Here is a 24,194-nt window from a genome sequence, read left to right as displayed (position 1 = left end):
AAATATGGGGGCACCAAAATCTTTTAAGTGTTAGGACCTGACTATAGCACAATCTCTTACATCACGTGTGTATGAAATGACAAGGACACACGCCTTCCGGGCCTTGCACAAATATCCCGCAAGCGGAGGAGCAAACTGGGGTTTAGTTGTACGCGTGTGCTCATAGTATCCTAGCTAAGCCCGGGTTGTGCAGCCTCATCCTACGCGTTTATACTCGCAAGTGCATCCCCGCGAGGCTGCAGCCCTACAGCGCAATCCTGCGCTCGCCTACTCGGAAGCAAGCTTCCTGGAGTTGAACCGGGCTTTCTCCTAGGTAAGTGGGTGCAGGATCGCAGCCTTCCGTCCTTTCCCCTCGACTGCAGGCGCAACAAAGCGACCGGCTTCCCTCCTGCTCCGACCTTCCCCCGCTTTTCCGCTCCGAGAAGCCAGCCCACGGGGAGGTGGAGCCGCTGGGAGGCGGCGCCGAAAGAGGCTGGCTCGGCTCAGTCGCCTCCGCGGCCTTTCCCGGAGCCGACGCAGGCGCAAAAAGGGAGAAACCTGCAAGCCGATTGCTGAGAAAGGAGAGCGGGGCAGCTGCCTGCCCGGGACGGCGCGCCCATGAGCTGCGAGGTACGCAGAAGAAGGAGCTCCCCTGCAAGCCTCGTGTGGCATAACTCCCGGTCTCCCTCCGCGATTGCTGGCCTGCGATCCCCTCTCGGTCCCTTCGATCACGATCCGCCCCTGGGCCTTCGGCTTCTAGGCGCCATGAGTCGCCGTCCCCGTCCCTCCCGGAGAGGGCATTTCTGAGCAGGGGTCGGGGTGGGGAGGCACCTGGTTCCCCGGAAGCACTAGCCTCTGATCGGAAGCCTTGGTGAGAGAGGGGAGCTTCCCTCTGCACGCGCTCAGAGGCACGGTCTTCTCGAGTTTGGTCCCCGGGGTTTGGGCTTTAGGGAGCGCTGCTGGAAATGCACGCTCCGCGTCTTGCCTTTCGGGATCATAAGGGAGCTGCCGAAGGTGGTTCGTAGCGTGAAACGAACTAAGAGAATAAAGTAGAAATTCCACACCCACAGCAACAATTTCTTCCTCGGAAAAAGCCGCAGAATAATAAAATGTCACGGAGAAACAGCAGCAGCAGGAGTTAAATTACAGCTCAAAAACCCAGATCAGTCATTTAGAAGTGGGTGTAAACATGCTGTTCTGGCATCTGGTCCTGGCTTTGTGCTGTGCGGTACAATCCCACAGGTGTACATGGAAGGACTTCTGCACTTCCCGTTTTCTTAATAAAAGCTTGCAATTCTACACATTTTGCCACTATTCCCTTTATTGGAAGTTATCCATATATACACTGGTCCCATGCTCTTAACTGATGTGAACCAAGCCACATGGAATCTTTATTTTATTTTACTTGAGTTCATTTGGTCTGTTTACACTGGAGACCAGTGAACAATGCAGCACCAGTGATCTGCTGTTGCGCTTGTGTTCAAAAAGCCTGACTTGACTTCCTTGGCCTTTGTGGAACTTGCTTCCAAGCAGGTTTGCTGACCAAGGAAGGCGGGGGGGGGGGGAATTACTTATTGATGGTCCAGCACAGTCCCCTATGGCCTTATGTGAGCCATTGCTACAATTTGCAATCTCACAATCTTAAGAATATTTTTATCCTGATCTTCAGCCGGCATGGGAATAATAATGCTAGCTGATATTGCCGGGCTGTTGTATGAATTTGTGAGATAACGTATGTTGTGGGCAACTAAGAAAAGGGTAGGTTTATATGCTCACAACCCTGCTCTTGTTCCACTGAAGAACTCATAGTAGCTTGTGTAGGCACAGGTGAGTGACTATTATTATCCATCTGGTTTGCATTTCTAAAACAGGTGGTAGTGCTGTACTTTGCAAGAAGTGCCGAATTAGCCGGTGTCCGCACTGAGACCATTTCTGTGCCCCAACAGATAACATCCCTGCAGCTGTGGGAAGAAATTGTCAAGAGGCATTCAAGGTACGATGACTTCCGACTGGTAAAAGATGCTTCACTTGAGATAGCCTCTTGAGTGTGTAACTGGCCCAAGATCACCCAGTAAACGTTATAGCCAAACTTGCATCTCCTGGTCCTTGTTTGACCCTCTAACTTAGCCTTTGTCAACTTGGTGCTGCCCAGATGTTCTAGACTTAGCATGTAATGTGTGTGTGGGGGGGGGTGGTTAGTGGGTTACTGCTTTTGGTTTGATTTTATATGTTGTGGTCTTGTGAACCACCCTGAGACCTCCAGGTATAGGGCGGTGTATAAGCTGAATAAGTAAAATAATAATAATAATAATAATAATAATAATAATAATAATAATAATAATCAGGCCTAGGTAGTGCAGGGGCTGATGGGACTTGTAGTCAAAACATTCGGAGGCACCAGGTCATGGGCATTGCCAGGATTTATTGGGGGGGGCCTTCATGTTGGGGAAGGGGCAGAACCTCAGTTACGTATTTTTATTGATTTTCGTGGGCAGCTGCTCCCCGCCCCCGGCTACACCCATGCACCGGGTTAGAAAAGGCTACTGTGACCATCACACTGGGATTCCATTTCCCAGTTGATTTCCATTTCCCACCACTTGTAGTGGTGGTCCTTCTATTTCCTTGTAGGCGGATGGTCTCCTCAAAGAAACAAGTGGCAAACAGCATTGTTACGGTCCATTTGAATTCTTGGTTGCTTGGGAAATCAGAGTTTAGGAACTGGTCTTGATAAGTGAGTGTCACAGAGCCTGCGGGGCATACTAGAGGGAGCAGATTTGCTATGCTAGCTTCCTGGAAGGTGGTTCCCTGTTGCTTACCAGGAAGGGCAAGGCAGCTGGGACTTCCTGACTGCATTAACACTCTCCCTACATAAATCTGATATCAGGAATCACAAGACAGAGAAACCAGTAGGAGAACACTTCAGTCTCCCAGGACATTCTATACAAGATCTCAAAGTAGCTGTCTTACTACAAAGGAATTCAAAAATAGACTGGAAAGAGAAGTTGCTGAATTGCAACTAATTACCAAACTTAAAACCATGGAGAGACCTGGTCTGAACAAAGACATTGGATTCTTATCTCATTATACATTACAAAGCTATCTTTAGCCATCTCACCCCTTGCTTTTTCCTGTAAAACCAATTGCAGTCGTTAACAGTCATCAACAGGTTTTCCACACCCATCAGCCAATCACCCATTCCCACTGCCCTTCTGAGTAATACCCCTCCCCACTCTCTCACTATATATAAGGGTCTGGTGACTTCTGTTTCAGTGTATCTGAAGAAGTGTGCATGCACACGAAAGCTCACAACAAGAACAAACTTGGTGGGTCTCTAAGGTGCTACTGAAAGGATTATTTTTATTTTTTGTTTTGTTTTGACTATGGCAGACCAACACAGCTACCTACCTGTAACTGGAACTCTCCCTGCTGGTAAGCAACACCTGCTTACCTGCTAGAAAGTTAGCATAGCAGCTCTATCCCCACCTTGTGAGTCTCTTCTGCCACCAGCTCTTTTCAGGAACTGGATTTACAGTATATTTGGGATACCTGATTCTGCTTCAGCTGGTTTTAGTTGTTTAGCCTCAGGCCCGTGGTGCCCTGGGAAACATTAATCTTTCTCCTGATGTCATTCTCTAGGCTCACTGCTATACAGGACCAAGTCGTCTTTGCTGTCCGCCAGGAATACGTGCTTCTTGGGGATCACCTGGTGGTCCTCAACCCAGGGGACGAGGTTGCTGTTATCCCCCCCATTAGTGGAGGTTAGCTCTGGAAAGACGGAGTCAGGTGTGTGCTCTTGTCTTCCTAAAGGGTGATTCGATTAGGGGAGTTCACATGTTAGGTTAAATGAGTGCACAGAAAGAGTTGTGCTGTACACTGGTACAGTTAATTCACAGGTAACATTCAATGGATATGCACCCTGTGTCCCATGTATACACAGTAGTTGAGCTGTGCAAATCAACAAGTGTACACCCTTGGAAACCAGTGCTTGTGCACGTGTCGAGACTGCTTTTTCTTATGTTCAGTGTAACATGTGAACGAGCCTCTTGGCACTCGATGGGGTATGAATAATGGTGGGTCTGCACACATGATAAGGGTACAGGTGCCAAATTTACGATTCTCTATACAGACAGAGGAGTTGTGCCCTGTGGCAGTAATTAAGAATAACCTAATCCCTGCTCAGATCTTCCTCATATGTTTCCAGTTGTGTGATTTAGAAGCAGGGGAACAAAGTCCCACTAGTCAGACTTGCCTTCTTCAACCATGTTTCTTATTTTCCACATTTTGAGGATGAATGTCTGAGTAGGAAGCTAGCTCTAATTATGGGACTCCCCGCACAATTTCACAAGAGAGGAAATCCATGAATAGGTGTCTAAAACAGAGGTTTTCAACCTTTTTGAGTCCATGGCTCCCTTGACCAACTACATTCTTTCTGCAGCACCCCTATGGGGCTCAGGAGCCCAGTTATGTCACCCCTTGCTTGCAGAGCTGGCAGCCTCTCACCCTTTTTCAAACACCCTCCCTTGTGGAGTGTTCCCTTAGCCTCCTCTCCTCTCCCCTCTCATTGGAAGTCCTCTGGGCAGCTGCTGCTGCCGCCCCTGGTCTCTGATCTGCCCCCCTGCTCCAAAGAGAGGTGCCTCCTCACACTGCCCCACAGGGGCCTGGGACTTGTCTGTCCAATCCCAACAGCAAGGGCTATAGGACTGGCTGGCTGGGGACCCTTGCCTGCCTGCTTGCTTGCTTACTCTGAGGCCACTTCAGCTCCTGACAACCACTACCCCCTGGCCAGCCCCAGAGGCACCATTCGTCCATGGAGTTTGTAGCCAGGGCTGCCGCAACAAACAGCCGTGCAAGCCTTTGGGAGGCAGAGATGCGAGAGGGCATCAGAGAAGGGAGGGGAGGAAAGAGGGCCAGTGTTGTCCGCAGCACCCCTGACCATCATTCAAGGCACCCCATGGTGCCACGGCACACTGGTTGAACTGGTTGCATGACTAAAGTGGCATGACACAGTTTTAAATGTACAGTGCAGATGAGGCCCAAGTTGCACAGGCCACATACACTGTGATGCTGGTTTCTCTCTCTTTGCTGGTTTCTCTCTTTTTCCAGCATCCACACACTAAATACACTCATTTAAGGCTTTGACCTGGGATTTCTATTATTCTAGCAGCAGGTCAAGAAGCATTTTTGCAAATGATCCCATTAACTGGAGTACCGTATTTTTCCGTGTATAACACCCCCCATGTATAAGATGACCCCTATTTTTTTCAACCACAAAAGGGGGGGTGCCCAGAGTTGTTCAGCTTTTTGGGGGAGGGGCACCGCCCCCACTCTATGACCTGCCCACAAATGCAAGTAGCACGCATCGCCGCGGCCTCCAATCGTCTGCATGCTCACTGCCCACTCAACGAAACCACAGCCGAATACATGCACGCCTTACCGCTGTCATAAATAGCACGCCCAATTGCTGAAACCACAGCCGATTGTCAGCAGACCTTGCCACAGCAACCAATCACACGCCCAATTGCCGCTGCCAATCTTTTGCTGGCTGCTGCCACCAATTGCCTGTCCCCCCTCTGCTATCCGTGTGTAAGACAACCTGCATTTTTTGCATATCATTTCTAAGGAAAGCATATCGTCTTATACACTGAAAAATTCGGTAATAACTTTCGTTTCACCACTGCTTATTCCTAGAGAAGTCATGAGCGTAAGTGAGGATGAGCCCAAGGACTTGATAAAATTGAAGCATGAGAAGCTCTCGGCAGACGAAATATCGGCACTGGTGGTTTCCCCCTGCTGTGGAGCTGTGTCTTTATTTATAGGTATAGTATGAATTTTGGAATAAGAGAGAAACCTGGTTAAAAAACAAACAACCTGTTAAAATCACCCTTACAGAACTTACATAGGTGGTTGCAGCTGGTTCCCAGAAAGAAAGAAGCATCCATAGTGTATCAGAATTGTACTTTTTAGTTACCCTTCTAAGCATGTGAACATCCAGAGACAGTTATATCCCAAACCCTGTCAAAACAACCTTTCATGGTGAATCCTCTTGGTTTCTAACCATGTGCCAGTTTCATGTCTGCAGCCACAAGCAGAAGTGCCGCAACTTCTCCGGGGCTGGGGACTAGGCTTGCATGTACAGAGCTTGTGTTCTGTTAGTGTGCTGTGGACCCTTCTCAAATGGCTAATCTCATTTGGACCTGGGACCACTGTCTGGGAAACAATTGTTAACCAGCTGTTAACGAAGCTGCTGAAGTGGGCGCTTTTGTCCTGTTGACCTTTTCCAACCAGCCAGTTGAACGTGTCCTTTCATTTCAGGCACTACCAGGAATAACTTTGAGGGGAGAAAGGTCGTACAATTAGAATATGAAGCATATGAACCGATGGCAGAGGCGGAAATCAAGAAAATATGCACAGATATTAGATTAAAATGGCCTTCGGTGAAACATATAGCGATACACCATAGACTTGGGTATGTATGACCAACGATCCAATTATTGTCACGTCAAGTTGCTCTTGTAATTTCTGACTCTTGTTTTCTTAATTTTCCTGTTGAATCCTACCTCAGAAAGTATAAGAGAGGGACATGACAGTTCTAACTTGAGATTCTTAGGATGTGGCCTACCTGCAGTGTGAGAGAGTGTGCAATAATTAGCAGAAAGACAGTGCCTTTTATTTAGCCCTCTAAAGATTAAGCTAATACGGATAAAAACAGCAACTAATATTTCCTTTCGCTTTTCTATGTAGTTCGGTTCCCATTAGTGAAGCGAGTGTGATGGTCGCAATCTCTTCGCCTCACAGAGTGGAGTCTCTTGAGGCTGTGCAATATGGCATCAATGCTTTGAAAGCAACCGTCCCTATATGGAAAAAGGTATGTGTATGTGTCATTTCTCCCATCCTTTCTTTTTTTAATACAATAAACTACATGTGTTCCATGTGTGCCTGGTAGGAACAGTTTGGGAAGAAGGGTGAAGTTTCTCCCAAGTGCTTTTTAACAAACAAACAAAAGTGTCAATCTTCACGTGTCCGCCAAATTTTGCTGTGACTTGCGTGGCAAGGTCCCAAACCCTCCCCGGGAGTGCAATAAAGACACATGAAACAGTCTTTTTGGTTAATGGGCAAAAATGGCCACAACTTTATTGGTTACAGAATGTGAGTGGTATTGGCTTAGGCACTGGGAACCACACGACTACGTATATTTGACTCCTGCCCATCTGCAGGAGTCTTGGAAGGGTTAACCACCAGTAGGGGGAGCCCTGCTGATGCACATCAACTAGGGACTCCCCCAGGGTCACTGCTAGGGGTCGTGCCATGGCCCTAGCCCCCTGTCTGGGGCTTTGGACGGAGACCATGCCCCCCGGATTCCTTTAACGGAATACCCTTGAATTAGGAGGGGTAGGTGATGGCCACTGCCTCCCCTCACCTTCAACCGAATACTCCAATGCCTAACCGCCAAACCTTACAAAGTTGTGACGATTTGCTACGAGGTAGGCGGAAAATCCAAACGGCCGGTGCCAATTTGCCAAGTGGGAAAATTCCAGCAGGCCCCTTGGACAACCAAGGCGACCAACCGAGGTCCATAGCAAGGTCAAGAAATAAAAGAGCCTAACCCAGGGGAGGGAGGGCGGGAGAACTGGCCAAGCAGGGAGAAAAACAGGGGTGAAACCTTGGCCATGGGCAGTTTAAATAGCCCACTCCAAACCCCCGGACCATCCGAATTGGATGGCCTAAGGGTGACGTGGCTGAGGACCATTCAGTGGCGCAGGGGCGATCCCACCCTGTGTGCGTGGGGAGGGCTTGCTCCCAGCCCGCAACGACATCTCCCTGGGAACGGGAAATGGCTTTCTAAAAACATGTGCTGCGCACACACCAAAACTCCCATCAGTTTGTTCCAGGTATTTGATTAATCTAAATATATATTTTGTGAATGAGGGTATGTAATGGAGCAGAGATTCTGGGCCCCATTAGAGCTCTGTTCTGCCTTTCAGGCTTGTTCACTGAAGGACACTGACCTTTGCTTTTGAGAGTCTATGCATTCATCCATATATGCACTCAACTCTTCCTGCTCTCCAGGGCTCCTGTGTAAATCGATCCTTTAGCTGTTCTCCTGAATTGTGCTGTGGGGTTGTTGTTTTTAAGGTTTTAATAGAACCCATCATTGACAGGAAGTTTAAAAATCTAGATGCTTAAGGTTGGTTTCAGTCAGAGGAACATTTTCCCCCTCTCCTCATCTGTGTTTGCTGATCTGTGTGATCAGCTTTTCAACAGTTATCATCCGTGATGCTCTCTGGTTGCAGGAGGTCTATGAAGAGGAATCTTCTTGGAAAGAAAACAAGGAGTGCTTTTGGGCCAAGACATTGAAATAAAACTCTGCCAACAAGAGTACCTAGCTGTGCAATAATAAAGCGTAGCTGCAAGGATGAGATCAGAAGCTTCTGTTTCAGATTAACAACTCTTTCACATGACAACTGGACCCTGAGCCACTTTCTGTCATTTGATTAAGGCAGCTTCATAGCCTACGTAGTCAATTTTTTTAAAAAAAAGATCATCAAACATTTAATTGTATATAATTGGAAATACGCTAATGGTTGTGGGATTTTTTTTTTTATTCTAGTGATTTCTTCTAGGGGTCAAAGGTATGTAAACATAAAGTTACTATCCCCGTGGAGTTGTTCACACTTAGCAAATTCTTATTTCAAACCTGCTCATTAAAGCGGATTTGTTCTGAGTAACAATGGGATGCCTGCAATGCAGCTAGTTCAAAGCACCAGCCCAGCATTCTGCTGGGTTACCGGGGCTCATCCTAGTTCATAGTTGCAGTTAGACTGAATCGCATTTGCTGAACACAAGCCACAGGCACTGCTGAGCCACCACTCCCTGAAAAGTTATTAGGGCAACTACTTCTACCATGCTGCTAGCAGCTTATGGACTTTTTCCAGCACTGGGTGGAGCTTTTGGGGCTTATTAGAGTCTGAATGCTGTCATAACTCTCAGATGGGTTTAGTACATGCCAGTGGCCATGGGAAGGTGACTTTGGCTCCTTTGACTATATGTAGGATAATATGCAGGTACAGAAGTGCAAGCCGTTTGTAACCCTAGAAGTAGTGTAGCTCAAAAGGGTTAGGCTGATAATCACAATCAATGGGAACAGTTAAGGAGTAAAAACTTCATAACAGAATAAACTTAAGTGCCTTTTGGTAGTGCCTGAAAATACTTCTGTCATCATGCATCCATGTTTTGATTATTGGTTTCAAACATAAGACTGCCGGGAGTTGTGGACACATTTAGATGGTTAAAAATGTGATGTAAAAGCACTGAATTGAATTATTTTTTTGCTCAACCATTATTTATGTTCAGCCCATTCCTTTATTTCTGAAAATATGGACTCTTCTTTAGAAGCAGATTAAACTCAGTTGTGCCCAAAATCCTGCAACAGATTTTACATGTGTTTATTTATTTGATGCACCAGTACGTTTTGTGAAGCCATGTGTAAATGTGTCGTGGACCTGCAGTAATGCAGGCAGCCACCATCTTATGCATGTCCACTCAGAAATAAGTCCCGTTTAATTCAGTGGGCCTTACTCTCAGGTTAATGGGTATACACTTTAAAAGAGCTACTGCATTCAGTGGGATAAAATCACAGATGCGAATGCTGGCCACAGGCTTACAGTTTTTCCCTGGTTGGGTGATTAGCATGGTAAATATTTACATTTAAATTATAAATACATTGAATTACATTAACACGAACTATCTGAAGAAGTATGCATGCACACAAAAGCTCATACCAATAACAAACTTAGTTGGTCTCTAAGGTGCTACTGGAAGGATTTTTTGTTTGTTTGTTTTGATTAAAAGGACAGTAAGGGAGGGGGAATTGCCAGGCTTTGCATATCCAGACCTGTGAATTTATGATACAACAGAGCACCATTCTGTACACTCTGTAAAGAGACATATTCTGAATTTCCCTGCAACATTTCTAAGAGAATTTGCAATACACATCTTGGAAGAGCAGTACTTGGTCCTGTACTGAGAACAACCAGTAGAGGTCAGTGGAGGAACTGCTATGCCAACAAGCCTGTGACAATATGGTACATACTTTCTATGTATACCAAAGGAAAGGAAAAGCAGATTTTTTTGGTTTCCACTATAAGGTGTAAAACGATCCTTGTTTCCATGATAACAAAGCAAATATTATGTTTTCTTCTGGTTTAAGGACAGCTTATCAGCTTACAGTTAAGTTTTGACTTGTTGTTGTTGTTCAGTCGTGTCCGACTCTTCGTGACCCCATGGACCAGAGCACGCCAGGCATGCCTATCTTTCACTGCCTCCCGCAGTTTGGCCAAACTCATGCTAGTCGCTTCGAGAACACTGTCCAACCATCTCGTCCTCTGTCGTCCCCTTCTCCTTGTGCCCTCCATCTTTCCCAACATCAGGGTCTTTTCTAGGGAGTCTTCTCTTCTCATGAGGTGGCCAAACTTGTACGTTTAACTTAATCTCATCACTTGGAACGCACATTTATCTGCAGGCAGAGCTTGGCTAAGTCTTCCTAAGCTACATGCCCAGCACAATGAATAGAAACTAACTGCAAAAATATGAAATAAGAGTTCAGTGTAGTCAACACTAGGTTTGTTTCAATTTTACTCAAGGCAGATCCATTTTTATTTCTGAAATAAAAGTGCAAAATATACATACACAAAGGCAAACTATTACACCCGGATGCATCATATAAAAAAATGAGAACACGCTATATACAATGGATTTAAAAGGTAGTGCAAATGTACATAACAATGTGGGGAGGGCAAGGTTTACTTTGAACATCTGCACAAACCCTAAATGCAGAGAGTTCAGCTTGTGCCAGAACCATCTTTCAGGTTACTTGCAGAAGACCCTAGGGTAGTTTCACAGAGGTAAGTTTTGCCCTGTACAAATAAAGCCTTTTTGAAAATGGCTCACAGCTTCCTGGTAATTTCAGTTGGTGTTCACACAGTATAATATATATTAGTAGAGCCAGGCCTCCTTGGAGTTACAATTTCCAATGCATTATGGGTATTCAGTACACTAGTTTGAAATGAACAGTGCTGGTGCAGTTGAAATCCTAGCTTTGTCATTAAGGGATCCTGGGTTCAGAACATGCCCTGGTTTCTCTGGGTGGGTAAATTTGGTCAGATAGGATTATCCTTAACAAGCCATTGTAAAGGAAGTTGGAAGAATTTGCACCTGAGAGAGGAGAGAGGAGCTATATGTAGGGAGAGTCAATTGTGCAGTTGAGCGACAGTTGCCTATGGAACATCTCTTAGAACAGTACTGATTCTGTTGTGACACTTAACATTGCTTCAGATTTCACTAAAATAATGCCTTACTGAATTATTTAGTACAAAAACACATTTTAAAATATCTTATTTTTTTAAAAAAAGGTGTGCATGTTTATAAACCTATATATTTACATTAGATTTACAGCAGGATTGCAGGATTGTGCCAGTTAGAAAAGTGCAATAAAATTACTGTTGGCGGTAGAAACTACAGAGTGTTTAAATTGCAACATTGTGGCTTAAGTGGAAATGAATGAAAGCTGCAGGATTGCAAACTGCCCCAAGGGCTGGAAAACATACAATTTCAAATCTTCAACAAAAGTTATTTTCCCTGATCTTAAAGACACAAATGTTGGGGGGGGGGCTGTATCCCTTTGTAAGGGCCCAACAGTTTATCAGGCAGATATTTTTTGCAATAACGATAGCCCAGTAATAGCCTAAATACTTCTAGAATATGGCCCCAGATATAAATCTAGCCATGGGCTCCCATGCATTTTTGGTGAAACACATCCTTTTTGGCCATGGAACTCTGCCCCAGGAAGCATTTAATAAATACATAATAAAAATGGTCACCCACAAATGCAAGAGAGAATAGCCGCAGCAGAAGGAGTGGACACTTCCTGCTGCCTTGGAGCTTCCAGCCACAGCCTGCATAAAAAGAGATCTGCATGATCACGCCAGTGGCCCATCCTGTTCTCATATTGGCCAATCAGAGGCTTACAAGAAGTCCACCAGCAGGACCCGGGTGTGACACTATTCTTGCTTATTCATATTAAGCCACATTTTGGCTTAGTGTTATGTGTCAATAGGTCAAAGACTACAGCTGTGTTAATGTTTTAACAATGACTATCCTGACAGTTGGGACGCAGGTGGCGCAGTGGTCAAAACCACAGAGCCTAGGGCTTGCCGATCAGAAGGTCGGCGGTTCGAATCCCCGCGACGGGGCGAGCTCCCGTTGCTCAGTCCCTGTTCCTGCCAACCTAGCAGTTTGAAAGGACGTCAAAGTGCAAGTAGATAAATAGGTGCCGCTCTGGCGGGAAGGTAAACGGCGTTTCCATGTGCTGCTCTGGTTCGCCAGAAGCAGCTTAGTCATACTGGCCACATGACCCGGAAGCTGTACGACCCGGAAGCTCCCTCGGCCAATAAAGTGAGATGAGCGCCGCAACCCCAGAGTCGTCTGCAACTGGACCTAATGGTCAGGAGTCCCTTTACTTTTACCTTTACCTTTACCTTTACTCTGACAGTCAACCAATGGTATATATATAAATATATAAACCACAGTATTTCTGGCACAATTCAGTGTTTACTGCTCCTGGCCCTGCTGATTCAGAACAGCTATTAATAAAATACAAACAAACAAAAATAGTTTAAAACCTTGTAAACAAAACCCCAAACTGACCAGCAGTTATTGCTAAAATAAAAGTACCTGTAAAAAAAATTTCCCAACTATTTTCATTGAAAAAAGAATAAAATAATCCGTAAGGCACTCCCAAGTTGTTGAACCAGTGTGATTGCAAGCAATGTCTGTGGATCAGAAGGTCGGTGTACACAGTACTATTCCTGCTGTATTCATTCTCTGTCCTTAGTGAGTTCTGCAATTTCATCCGCATCTTCCACATCCTTTGCCATCTTCTCATATTTTCGCTTGAAGAAACCGAGCTGTAAAAAAATGTTTTGAGAAGTTTTTAAAGAGATTAGCAAACACCACCGAAATGCATTTATTTAAAATATTTCCTTATGTATGGTATATGATACTTAAGGGTAGTTCATACATTTAATTAAAGGCTTAATGCTACGTGCGTGAGCCTCAGGCGAGGACACCTGTTTCCCTCCAGCATGACCTTGAGAATGGAAGATTTTGCTTTTGTTTTCAACTAACCATGGTTTGTCACACATATCTATGGCTTACAGAAACAAGCCAACATCAGACTCTGGTTTCTGACCTTTGCTTCTTTTCCTAAATCAAAGTTAAGATTAATCACAGTTCTGGGTTCAGGTAGGTGGCCATGTTGGTCTGACGCAGTCAAACAAACAAACAAACAACAATAACAGTCCAGTAGCACCTTAGAGACCACCTAAGTTTGTTCTTGGTATAAGCTTTCGTGTGTATCATGGTATCTGAAGAAGTAGCTTATACCAAGAACAAACTTAGTTGGTCTCTAAGGTGCTACTGGACAATTTTTTAATTTTATATTTCCACAGTTCTGGGTTCAAACATAATGGCAAACCATGAAAATGGGTGTTCCATGCACATACTGTAATCCTAAACCTTAGTTTAGCATTATGATCACATCCAGCCATAGATAAAGATATACAGTAGTATGTGAATTCAAGATTTCTCAGTGGTTTTTTGGAAATTTTTGGAAAGCAGTTCTTAAGTTCTGCTACGCTGGGAATGACTGGGTTACTATTGCGGATGAACCACAAAATGAAATATATTTGAGAAAATGACTACACAACCTAAGAGGAGCACAGAAGAAGAAGAAGAAGAAGAGTTTGGATTTGATATCCTGCTTTATCACTACCCGAAGGAGTCTCAAAGCAGCTAACATTCTCCTTTCCCTTCCTCCCCCACAACAAACACTCTGTGAGGTGAGTGGGGCTGAGAGACTTCAAAGAAGTGTGACTAGTCCAAGGTCACCCAGCAGCTGCATGTGGAGGAGTGGAGACGCGAACCCGGTTCCCCAGATAATGAGTCTACCGCTCTTAACCACTACACCACACTGGCTCTCCCAGCTCAATTGTTTATCCGGTGTCTTACTGTTGATGTGTGTACAGCATCTACTCTTGGGTTTTCTTCTTTTAATAGACTTGCAGCAGAGTTTTCTTTTAATTGAGTATCTTTATTATTTACAAAAATAAATTACACTGGTCGAATACAAATGAAACAAAACAATATTTTCTTCTTCCAGCTATCCAACCAGAGACCTAATACTGACTCATGCTCATTTACACACTGACACTTTACTCTGAACCTTATTGATCACATGCCCTTAATAAAGGCACCTGTTGCTAGGTAGATTTTTCTGTTGCTTAGCAACCTGTTCAAGTCCAGTTCTCAAGTTCTTTCTAGAATATTCCAACACTTAGTGTGACAGTAGTTAAAACTGCTAATGAGATTCATATCCCAAATTCCTTGTATTGTATTTCCTAAGTCTACATGGCTACTTTACAGTACCTCCCAAAGAACAATCATATGGAAGTTGGATCAGAATATGTTTTTATTATGTGTATATATACGTGCATATTTTGCCTTTTTAAAAAAGCACTTAAAGAAATTTGAATATATTCAGGGATAAAAAAAAACCCTCATATAACAACAAATAAGGAGATTTCTCCTTATCAATCTCAACACACCTATCAGGGGACCGTGCTGAGGAGGGCTGCACTGAGGAGGAATGGTGGGAGCCTCCCCCTCCCCCTGCTCCTGATCAGGAGCAGGAAGACAGTATAGATTTGGAACAGTAGTTTGCAGAGGGACGTAGTTCAGAAGGCAGCAGCTGGGAAATACTGATGGGGAACAGCTAGGAGGAGAAGCACTGGGAGAGAGAGAGTTAACAGACTCAATTTTCACTGGGAAGCGTTCATCCACTCAGCCCAAGGTCAAGGAGAGCAGATAAGGTGGCAGCACAAAAAGCAAAGTGGTTGCGAGATCATGTTGCAAGATGTGGTAGTGACGTGGGTGGCTAGGGGGGAAGTGGGTGGAACCCTTAATTGAGAGCACGTTCATCCCTAGGAATGGAGTCTTTGTTCTCTCGCTGTAATCATTAATACTCCAAACTGGTAAGAGACTCCTTTCGCTTTGTTCTGCTTATCTACAGCCAAAGGGGGTCGGGTGGGGAGGAAGCCGAGTCCCTGAAGCCAGACAACACCCTTTTTCAACGCTTACCACTAGAGCAGAATGGATTGTGCAGGAGCTTTCTGCTTCTAGTGGTGGATCTCTGTCTCTCACCTCACAAGTGGGAGGTTTGTGGCAATTTGCCTTCTCCCCTAGGAATGCTTCCTAAACGTTAACTTACTTTCCATAAGGCAGCAACAACAGCTAGCAGCAAGAGGAGACCGACCAGGACACTTGCTATCACAACTCCAACCGGCACGTCTGCTTTCTCATCGGGCTTTGTTATTGTGAGTGGAATCTTAAAAGAAACAATTGTTGTAGTTAGATAAGGTAAGGCAGCAGCAATTCTCAAATAAAAGCGATCAATGCATTCTCTGCATGCGTTCTTTGGCCACTGGTTCGAGAGCGGCAATTGTAATTGTGGTCTCTCCTTTTGGTTCTGCTTCGTTTGAATTGCAGCAGAAATTCTGGGTTTCAGAACATTGGTAATAAATTTTGCACTTGCACTTTCATAATAATAATTAAGATACAAAAATATTTCAGTGTGCCCTGGTTCACACGATACAGTAAACCGAAGTTCAGCATACTGGGAATATGCAGGCTGCCGGAGAGATGCTTGCAATAGCATCCCTCTTTACTGGTTCTTTTTACCACCACACTGAACTGAGCTAAACCAAGGTTTGGCTTATCATGCTGTTCAAACCCGGTTAAGAAGCTCTCTTCTCACTAACCACAAAATGTACTGGGGGGTGGGTGGGTTTGTTCTTGCCTACAGTTTGTAGTTAGTGAGGAGAAAGGTCAACCACGAGACTGGGTTTGGATGACCTGCTAAGGTAAACTTTTGTTGTTGTTCAGTCGTTCAGTCGTGTCCGACTCTTCGTGACCCCATGGACCAGAGCACGCCAGGCATGCCTATCCTTCACTGCCTCTCGCAGTTTGGCCAAACTCATGTTAGTAGCTTTCGAGAACACTGTCCAACCATCTCATCCTCTGTCGTCCCCTTCTCCTTGTGCCTCTCTATCTTTCCCAACACCAGGGTCTTTTCTAGGGAGTCTTCTCTTCTCATGAGGTGGCCAAAGTACTGGAGCCTCAACTTCAGGATCTGTCCTTCTAGTGAGCACTCAGGGCTGATTTCTTTGAGAATGGATAGGTTTGATCTTCTTGCAGTCCATGGGACTCTCAAGAGTCTCCTCCAGCACCATAATTCAAAGACAACAAGCTAAACTTAGTGTGTCTTAACTCTGCGGCAGTAAAAGCTCATCTCCAGATAGCTTGGCTTATGTAGTGTGAACTAGGTCTGTGTGTGTTCCTGTTGAAACAAGTTTACTGAAACACACTCACAACTTTAAACAAAAAAGTACACACCATTATTATTATTATTATTATTATTACTTATCTGCCAAGACAAAAATAAGGAACTATGTTGAGTGCTGCGAATTATTTAAAAGGATGTCATTTATCATTTTTATTTTCTTTCAGATATCTTGCAAAATATTAGAAATGCACCATTGGGGGTATTCTGACATTTTGCATTGCACCTTGGCAAATTTATCCCATTAAAATACTCCAAACTCCATGACTGGAATTTCAGTGAAGGCAGATTCCAGCAGCATCCCTACTTAACAGGCTTCCTTGAACTCAGATATTCTGGGGACAGTATTTCTCTTTGAGGGGGGAAACGGAAAATGGAAGACTGCAGGGATTTGCTCTGCTTGGATTTTGTTGTTGTTGAATTGTTGCTGTGTGGTGAATGATTTAATTTCCAAATTGATATATTCACTGCCTTTTGTTTCATTGTATTCCACCTAGGGAATACTTTTAGGATGCACCTAATGAATGAAATCAAATAAATGAAATAAATCCTTCCTAAACATTTTGTAGGCACAGCCATTGTACCCACAGGTTGGATAATTGGAAGAATATGACTTTAAGGATTTGCTGTTTTCTTCTTCATCATCCAATATACCCTGACATTAACCAAGGAGCTGGCAGCCTTTCCATAAAGTGAATATAATTATAAATACAGATGATCTCATTGGCTTCAAAATATATTTAGGGTTTTCAAAGATCTATGGGAATTCAAGTTTAGCACTGAAAATCTGGAAGGACATTTAATATATTTTTCACTTGCAAAGGCAAAGTTACAATTAAATTGCTTGATGCAATATAATCTCATAACTTCTGGCCAATTCCACCCTGAAAACCACTTGAATATTTCAGATGTATTGCCAGCAGAGCTTTATTGTTATGATTATTCTGCTGTTTTGGGTGTGGACACATTGATACATTTCATTGTGTCTGTCTTCCACATACTTTGCAACAAAATGACCATGATAATGATTTTTGCAGAGGCGGAATCATTCACTATTGCAGTCTGCAAATAACTGCCCATTTTAACTCTCGCACTCTCTGTGTGGGAAACCACAACAATTTCCTTAATTTGATTCATGTATCAAGACTTCTTGCACAGCAATTACATTCAATTAAATCACAATAAATTGAAAATTATTTGTTTTTAAAGTTAGCTAAAGAGATTTCTGTTCCATCTGGGGGGGGGATCTTCCCAAGTAGCTAATAAAAATAAAATCAAGCATTTAATATTACAATAATTATAAAGCAACAGTAAAAGCAGCTTTAACAGCAGTAATGTAATCAATTATCTGTTAAAATACTGGGTGAGGGGTGTAATTGTATTCACATACGGCTGAAAAGACAGTGTGGCGGCAATAACAGGGTTCCCTGTTAAAGGGTATGGGGGGAGGCATTGTCCATACGCCAAGAGGTTGTCATTGTTCTCCCCCACCAGTGGCGGCAAACGGGGCGGGCGGGCTATCTGCTTGAACATATGTTCTCCAGAGCTAGCCCAATCCCCACACATTCTGGATAACCCTGTAGTTTCCCAGATCCCCGGCTGGGGGGCTGGGAAGGATAAACACCCAATGCCTGAGCCAAGGTCTCCCTACATCTGAATCTTAATAAAGTTGTGGCCAATTTTAACCCCATAGCACGTTGTTGTGTGTCATTATACTGCTCGGGGGTCGCCTGGGGGTTGGGGGACTCTGCCTGTCCACGCAAAACAGGCACCAGCTGAGTGTCTCTGGTGAAATCATTTTACACCTGGGTTGCCACCAAGAAAAAGTCCCTACTCGGCTATGGGAAGGTTTATATCAGGCATAGGGAAACTTGGCCCTCTAGATGTTTTGGGACTACAGTTCCCATCATCCCTAGCTAACAGGACCAGTGGTCAGGGATGATGGGAACTGTAGTCAGCAAAACATCTGGAGGGCCAAGTTTGCCTATGCCTGGTTCATATAGAGCAGGGGCTGGGAACATTTTTCAACCCCTTCTGCATATGTGTGTGTGTGTGTGTGTCACATGCCAGTAAGGAGGGGTTCAGAGGCAAAAGTGGGCACAGCAATTAATGAAAATTTTAGGCTAGTTTCTACACACAGTCTCTTGCCATCCTATCCTCCATCCAGGCAAGGAAAAGGCATCAGAGGCAAAGGGAGGAGAAATGTAAGTTATCCAGCAGTCCCAGTTTCACTGGGAGACAGCCCTTCAACACAGCACCAAATGCAAAACAAAATCAATATTTGTTGCTTTGCCTGGGCTTGCTTTCAATGAACTGTGTGGCAACAGCATCCATGCAGGGCATTTTGCCCTCCTGCAGCATTTCAAACACCTCCATCGCTTTTGATAGCTGCTGCTACGAAGGGCTGCTCCTAAGGAAATGGGACTTGGAGGCAAAAGCCTACCTCCTGTGTCAGACCCTTAGGGCAAAGGGATCTGCCAGAAGGGGTGGGCTGTTTCCCACAGTAGCAGTTTCAACCACCTATGCAAGAAATGGGGGCATTCACGACCGGGTGATAGTTATTCAGCTCTTCCAGGTCCTGGGAGGACTGAGGAGTGAGCAGACTACTGCCTCCTTCAAGATAATGCCCATCCTGCCAGTTCCATCCAACTAGTTTTCCTGAGTCTTGACAGACAGGGACCAAGAGAGCATGTAGATGGCCTCACCACTCCAATTACCATATTACCAAAGCCCACCCCTGCTTTTTCCTTCCATTCAAGGAAACCATCATTGGAATGAAGTGTCTTCCTTGGGTGGACAGAAATAACTCCATATAACCTTTAAGCTCTGTTCTGAAATCAACACACCTGTCATTTTTAATTTTCCATCGCACCATTGGACAGCAGGCTCACCTTACCACTCCCAATGTATTATATTATATAATATATCCCAATAATACACAGAGAGAGACACCTGACAGACTAGAGCCTCTCCTGAAGATCTGGCAGCATGGAGAGGCATCAATGCAAGTTAGCCTTTCTCCATAAGTAGACCTTACCATAGAGTCTATCTCTCAGCACTGAGAATCAAACTTCCATATCCCATTGCTGCTTTCCCTTCTATCTGTTCATCTAAAGCCACCTTCTATTCCGAAGGTTTGCAAGCTCCTAATTTAATATTAAAAATGTGCTTTTGTACCAACTTTTATCAGATCCATGCAAACATCCATTTTGAATAAAACTGTCTTGAATAACAAAGTTTTATAGATAGCTTTAGGTTTCCTTTGAGCCAAAACTTGGCCAGATGAAATGCCGTAAAACTGTTAAGTTTCCAGTAACTTTAAAACTCACACAACAATTTATACATGTCAGTAACAGCAGTGTAGCATTTTTATAAGAGGGAGATACAGCGTGCCATGTGTTTCTAAATGAGCATGAAAATGACATAATAGCTTTTCGCGTGGCAAGACTGGAGCATAAAACAGTCACACTCACCGATAAAGCATTTTCTCCAATCACAAATAGATCTGGATCGTTTGTATCCACTTCTGCACTTGCCGATAACTCTACTGTCTGGAACGCTGACTGCAACAGAAAAATGTAGCATATTCCAATTAAAGTATACATGGTTTTCATAAAGTGTAGGCAATTATTTAAGGCATAGAGCCTTTTTAAAAAAGCAACTCAATGGTATTAGAGAAACGGCTTTCAACCTTTATATAAAGGGGTCATAGTGCTAATTGTTCCATCTTAGGAGGCTTATTTTAAGCTCCATGCTGAGTCCGTCAAGGATTTAAGACTGTGATCCTATACACACTTATCTGGGAGTAATGGGACTTCAGCAGTATTCTGTGTAGCCATTTATATGATTGCACTGTAAATCTGATAAGAACATGAGAAGATCCTGCTGAATCAGGCCTGTGACCTATCTAGTCCAGCATCCTGTTCTCACAGCAGCCAATCAAATACCCATGGGAAGCTTGCAAGCATGACCTGAGTGCAACTCTTCTTTCTTGTGGTTTCCAAGCTGGCATTCAGAGGCAACAGTGGAGGCAAAACGCAGCCAGCAGGGATAGCAGCTATGGATTGCCCTGTCCTCTGTAGGTCTCCAGCTGTTTATGAACTAAAGTTCCCATCATCTCTGACCACTGTTTGTGCTAGCTAGGGATGATGGGAGTTGTACTCCAAAAACAGCTAGAGACTCAAGTTTTGGAAACACTGGTCTAAACCTCTTTTAAAGCTATGTGCTGTGAGAGATTAAAACTCTCCCTTGTTCTGGAAGGAAAGGAAGGAAAGAGAACATCTAGACATGGGTGGCAAGAGGTCACCATATGATCCAAGAGAAGACCAAAAGCACAGCAGGCCTTTAAGGCTGTTTGCACATCAAGGCATATCGTGAATAATTCCATATAAAGTCATATTTGGCAGCTGCAACATTCATATGGGGACGATTGCTCATATATGTCATAAAAGCCCACCAAACAGCTGCAAAGTCCTCAGGATCTGTGTTTCCACTTAATACTTTTGATCCAGGATAGTGATGCATATAGTACTTTCTTAAGCTAACTGTCCCACTGTGACATTTGAGACATCTTCCCCATTCCGAGCAATTACAAATTGGGCAGCTTTGTCTGTGGAAGAACATTTGAACATCTTGGCCTGGTTTACACTTTCAGGTGGTATTTCATGTACCAGGTAATGGTCTTCTGGTTCTTCCTTTAAAGCAGAATCTATTCAATGCTTACGTTTTTATACAAAGTTTCCCCTTGCTGAATTTTATTCCTTATTTACATTGTTTCACATTATTTTAGCTGCTGTGCTTAATTGTTAATATCAGTTGTTGGATATGTGTGTGTGTGTGTGTGTGTGTGTGTGTGTGTGTATTTTGCTGGACTTTCGGCTGTTGCAATTTATATCGTATTTGTAATTTGCATTTTATTTTTTTTATTTTTTGTGTGTGTGTAAACTACCCAGAGAATTTGGTTGGATGGGTAATATATAAATGTAGTAAATAAATAAAACTGGCAGCACCACTTCAGACTGCATGTGCAGGAAATCACACCTGCTACATTAAAAAAATAAATAAATCTCCCTGCAAATAAGAAAGGCAGCACAATTAGTAAAAGGCTAGGCTAGAACCTTTCTCCCTGATATGCTAGCTTCCAATTTGCAGGAGGCTTTTAAGATGAGACTGAATCTAGAAGTGGTGTCTCTCCATCATAGCCTAAAGTGGCAAAACCCATTCTAGCCTTCTGCTCTCCAACATCCCATCTGACTGCTTGTGTACCTCATGTCTCCCAGTTAGCAGTTCAAAGCATCTCTTATAGTTTTAAAGCAGCAACAAAGTTTTCCACCTAATTGCACCTAATTTAGCCTCCATTTACATTTATGTTTTATTTTTTACAGTGTTATGCAAAGTAACAGAAGACAAAACAGTTTCACTTTGTGTTTTAGTGCTTAGCTCCAAAAACATCAAAAGACAGAAAATATCCAAACTTCAGTAACTCATTAAAACATAGGTGTTACTTACGGCTGCAAACGTCCCATTCCAGATTCTGGTAGAAACATTAACATAATACTCTGCTTTCAGTGCGATGTCTTTTAGTGTGCAAGCAATTGTAGCACAATGGACATTCTTGCAGTTCTTTTGCAAAAGGGGGAGGGGAAATGATGATAACATAACATTAAAATGTGTCAGCATAGCAATTCAATAATGTTATTTTATTTTAGGAATTCATCGTTTCTCATTAAAAGTTATTCCACAGTTCAGCAGAAACCTGCAACATAAAGCTGTGCTGCTGATTTGAAGAGCTCCACTCATTATACAGTAACAGATCTGGGCTGCCACTGAACATACTATCAATATCCTGGCTCTTGATGAGTGTCCCTGTATGACACAGGTGTTTCAAACTTATGTTCGTTTCATTCACACTTTACATTTCCAAGTGTGCATTCAAATCTAACTGTGCACTTAGAGCAACATCTTAAAATCAATGGCAAATGAATATATCCAAGTATTGTTTTACAATCATATTTCTGTGTCAGGTAAACAACCTGAGATAGCAAAGGAGGAAAACATATAATTTCATCTCTGGTCTGCTACCCAAAGCACCAACTCTTCCAGCTGCAAGAATTTTTCCATGGGTTACTACAAGCAACCAGTAAATTCTGACATATAGTCACCCTGAATTTTCCATTTCCTTTCAGACAGGACAGTTTCTAGTTAAGACAGAGCTGGTTAACCCGAACCACATGACGATTTAAGTCACAGGTGCTAGATTGACATGTGGGGTGTATGAAGCCCCTAAACTGATCTATGAAATGTCCAGGTATTCACTTTCTATAAATAACAACGAAATAACAAGGGCCTCAGCTCCTGCTGTCATAAATCCAACTCACCAGTTCTTTCATAGCTTTGAAGTTCTCCTTCCTAAATGACACATTATAGCTTTGTTGTCCTATTTTATATGGATTGATCCGTGCATCACAGCTGATAGCAGTACCCTAGAAAGAGTATACAAATAATAATAATAATAATAATAATAATAATAATAATAATAATAATAATGGACGTGAAGGAGCACATAGAGATTTTATCTAGCTGATTAGGTAAAGGTAAAGGTACCCCTGACTGTTAGGTCCTGTCGTGGACAATTCTGGGGTTGCAGCACTCATCTTGCTTTACTGGCTGACGGAACTGGCGTTTGTCCGTTGACAGCTTCCAGGTCATGTGGCCAGCATGACTAAGCCGCTTCTGGCGAACCAGAGCAGTGCACGGAAACACCGTTTACCTTCCCGCCGGAGCAGTACCTATTTATCTACTTGCACTTTGACGTGCTTTCGAACTGCTAGGTTGGCAGGAGCAGGGACTGAACAATGGGAGCTCACCCCGTCACGGGGATTCAAACCGCCGACCTTCTGATCAGGAAGCCCTAGGCTCTGTGGTTTAGACCACAGCGCCACCCACATCCCTTATCTAGCTGATTAGCTTGTGCCAACTGCTTTTATCTATGCAATGGCCTTGCTGCATGTGACAAATAAAAAATGTATTATTGAACTAGAACTGACAGGACATTTCACAAAAGCAGAAGGCAGTATTTCTGTTTTGCAGCCCCCACTGTATTAAGTTCAATCCTTTTCATATTTCTTAAGAGTAAAGTCCAATTGAGCACAGATGGCTTTACACCCATACCTAGTGGCAGCCTTGAACTACAGGCATACATACCTACTCAGAAGTAAGGCTCACTAGTTCAAGGGAACTTACTCCCATGTAAGTATGTATAGGATTGCAGCCTTAATCAGTGGCAAAACAATGGAATGGTGGTGCAGGATGTCCTAGCATTGTTAATCTTTCCATACTGCACTGCATTCATGTCACTTTTATTACTGTGTTGTAAACTGTAATTAAAATATCTAGACTATCTCTTCACCTGACTGGTGTGCAGAGCTGTCACATACATCAATGGACTGTTCCCTTCGGTGTGCTCTGGAATATGGATCTTTAAATATACCGTGCTTACTGGAATACTTCCTGTTGTGACCTGAAAAACAAAGAATTATCTGGATAACCTCCTGCAGATGTTGGTTCATCTTGTAAGACTTGTTTTCTGTTATTACTAACAGTGGGAATGTGCAAGTTTTAAAAATGGTTACTACTATAAAATGTATGTGCTTATTAACTGAACTTGTAGAACCACAATCAAAGCACAGTGCAGAATTTGGACTCTAGGGCAGAATTTGCCTTCCTAAAAGCTTTCACTTAACCTTAAAAAAAATATGATACA

General features: G+C 43.5%; 3 protein-coding genes across 3 annotated transcripts in view; 2 read left to right on the top strand and 1 right to left on the bottom strand.

Annotated features, from left to right (window-relative positions):
- Positions 1-476: 476 nt before the first annotated feature.
- LOC117054806 (molybdopterin synthase sulfur carrier subunit-like) lies at positions 477-3,760 on the top strand. The gene is made up of 3 exons (XM_033163932.1): positions 477-609; positions 1,851-1,972; positions 3,616-3,760. The coding sequence occupies exons 1-3, from the start codon at positions 598-600 to the stop codon at positions 3,740-3,742; spliced, it is 261 nt and encodes an 86-aa protein (XP_033019823.1). The 5' UTR covers positions 477-597; the 3' UTR covers positions 3,743-3,760.
- Positions 3,631-8,355, top strand: LOC117054805 (molybdopterin synthase catalytic subunit-like). Its single transcript, XM_033163931.1, has 5 exons — positions 3,631-3,762; positions 5,670-5,795; positions 6,292-6,445; positions 6,721-6,844; positions 8,271-8,355. Exons 2-5 carry the CDS (start codon positions 5,675-5,677, stop codon positions 8,337-8,339), a joined length of 468 nt encoding a protein of 155 aa, XP_033019822.1. The 5' UTR covers positions 3,631-3,762; positions 5,670-5,674; the 3' UTR covers positions 8,340-8,355.
- A 4,283-nt stretch (positions 8,356-12,638) lies between these two features.
- The window catches only part of ITGA2 (integrin subunit alpha 2), a 58,775-nt gene continuing 47,219 nt past the window's right edge, over positions 12,639-24,194 (bottom strand). Inside the window, exons 25-30 of the mRNA XM_033163930.1 lie at positions 23,841-23,951; positions 22,810-22,914; positions 21,941-22,054; positions 19,906-19,995; positions 15,302-15,418; positions 12,639-12,941 (exon numbers count right to left, since the gene is read on the bottom strand). Coding sequence (XP_033019821.1) covers positions 12,852-12,941; positions 15,302-15,418; positions 19,906-19,995; positions 21,941-22,054; positions 22,810-22,914; positions 23,841-23,951 — 627 coding nt within the window. The 3' untranslated portion in view covers positions 12,639-12,851. The remainder of the gene's footprint in view (positions 12,942-15,301; positions 15,419-19,905; positions 19,996-21,940; positions 22,055-22,809; positions 22,915-23,840; positions 23,952-24,194) is intronic.

The sequence above is a fragment of the Lacerta agilis genome, chromosome 11 (assembly GCF_009819535.1).
Source record: "Lacerta agilis isolate rLacAgi1 chromosome 11, rLacAgi1.pri, whole genome shotgun sequence".
NCBI lineage: Eukaryota > Metazoa > Chordata > Lepidosauria > Squamata > Lacertidae > Lacerta > Lacerta agilis.
The sequence above is the reverse complement of the archived record's forward strand: the minus strand, read 5'-3'. Positions and strand labels throughout refer to the sequence as shown.

Coding starts and splice junctions, on each gene's coding strand:
- LOC117054806 (XM_033163932.1), top strand. Junction 1,973..3,615: donor ATTGTCAAGAGGCATTCAAG/GTACGATGACTT, acceptor GTCATTCTCTAG/GCTCACTGCTATACAGGACC.
- LOC117054805 (XM_033163931.1), top strand. CDS start 5,675: ATGAGCGTAAGTGAGGATGAGCCCAAGGACTTGATAAAATTGAAGCAT. Junction 5,796..6,291: donor AGCTGTGTCTTTATTTATAG/GTATAGTATGAA, acceptor CTTTCATTTCAG/GCACTACCAGGAATAACTTT. Junction 6,446..6,720: donor GCGATACACCATAGACTTGG/GTATGTATGACC, acceptor TTTTCTATGTAG/TTCGGTTCCCATTAGTGAAG.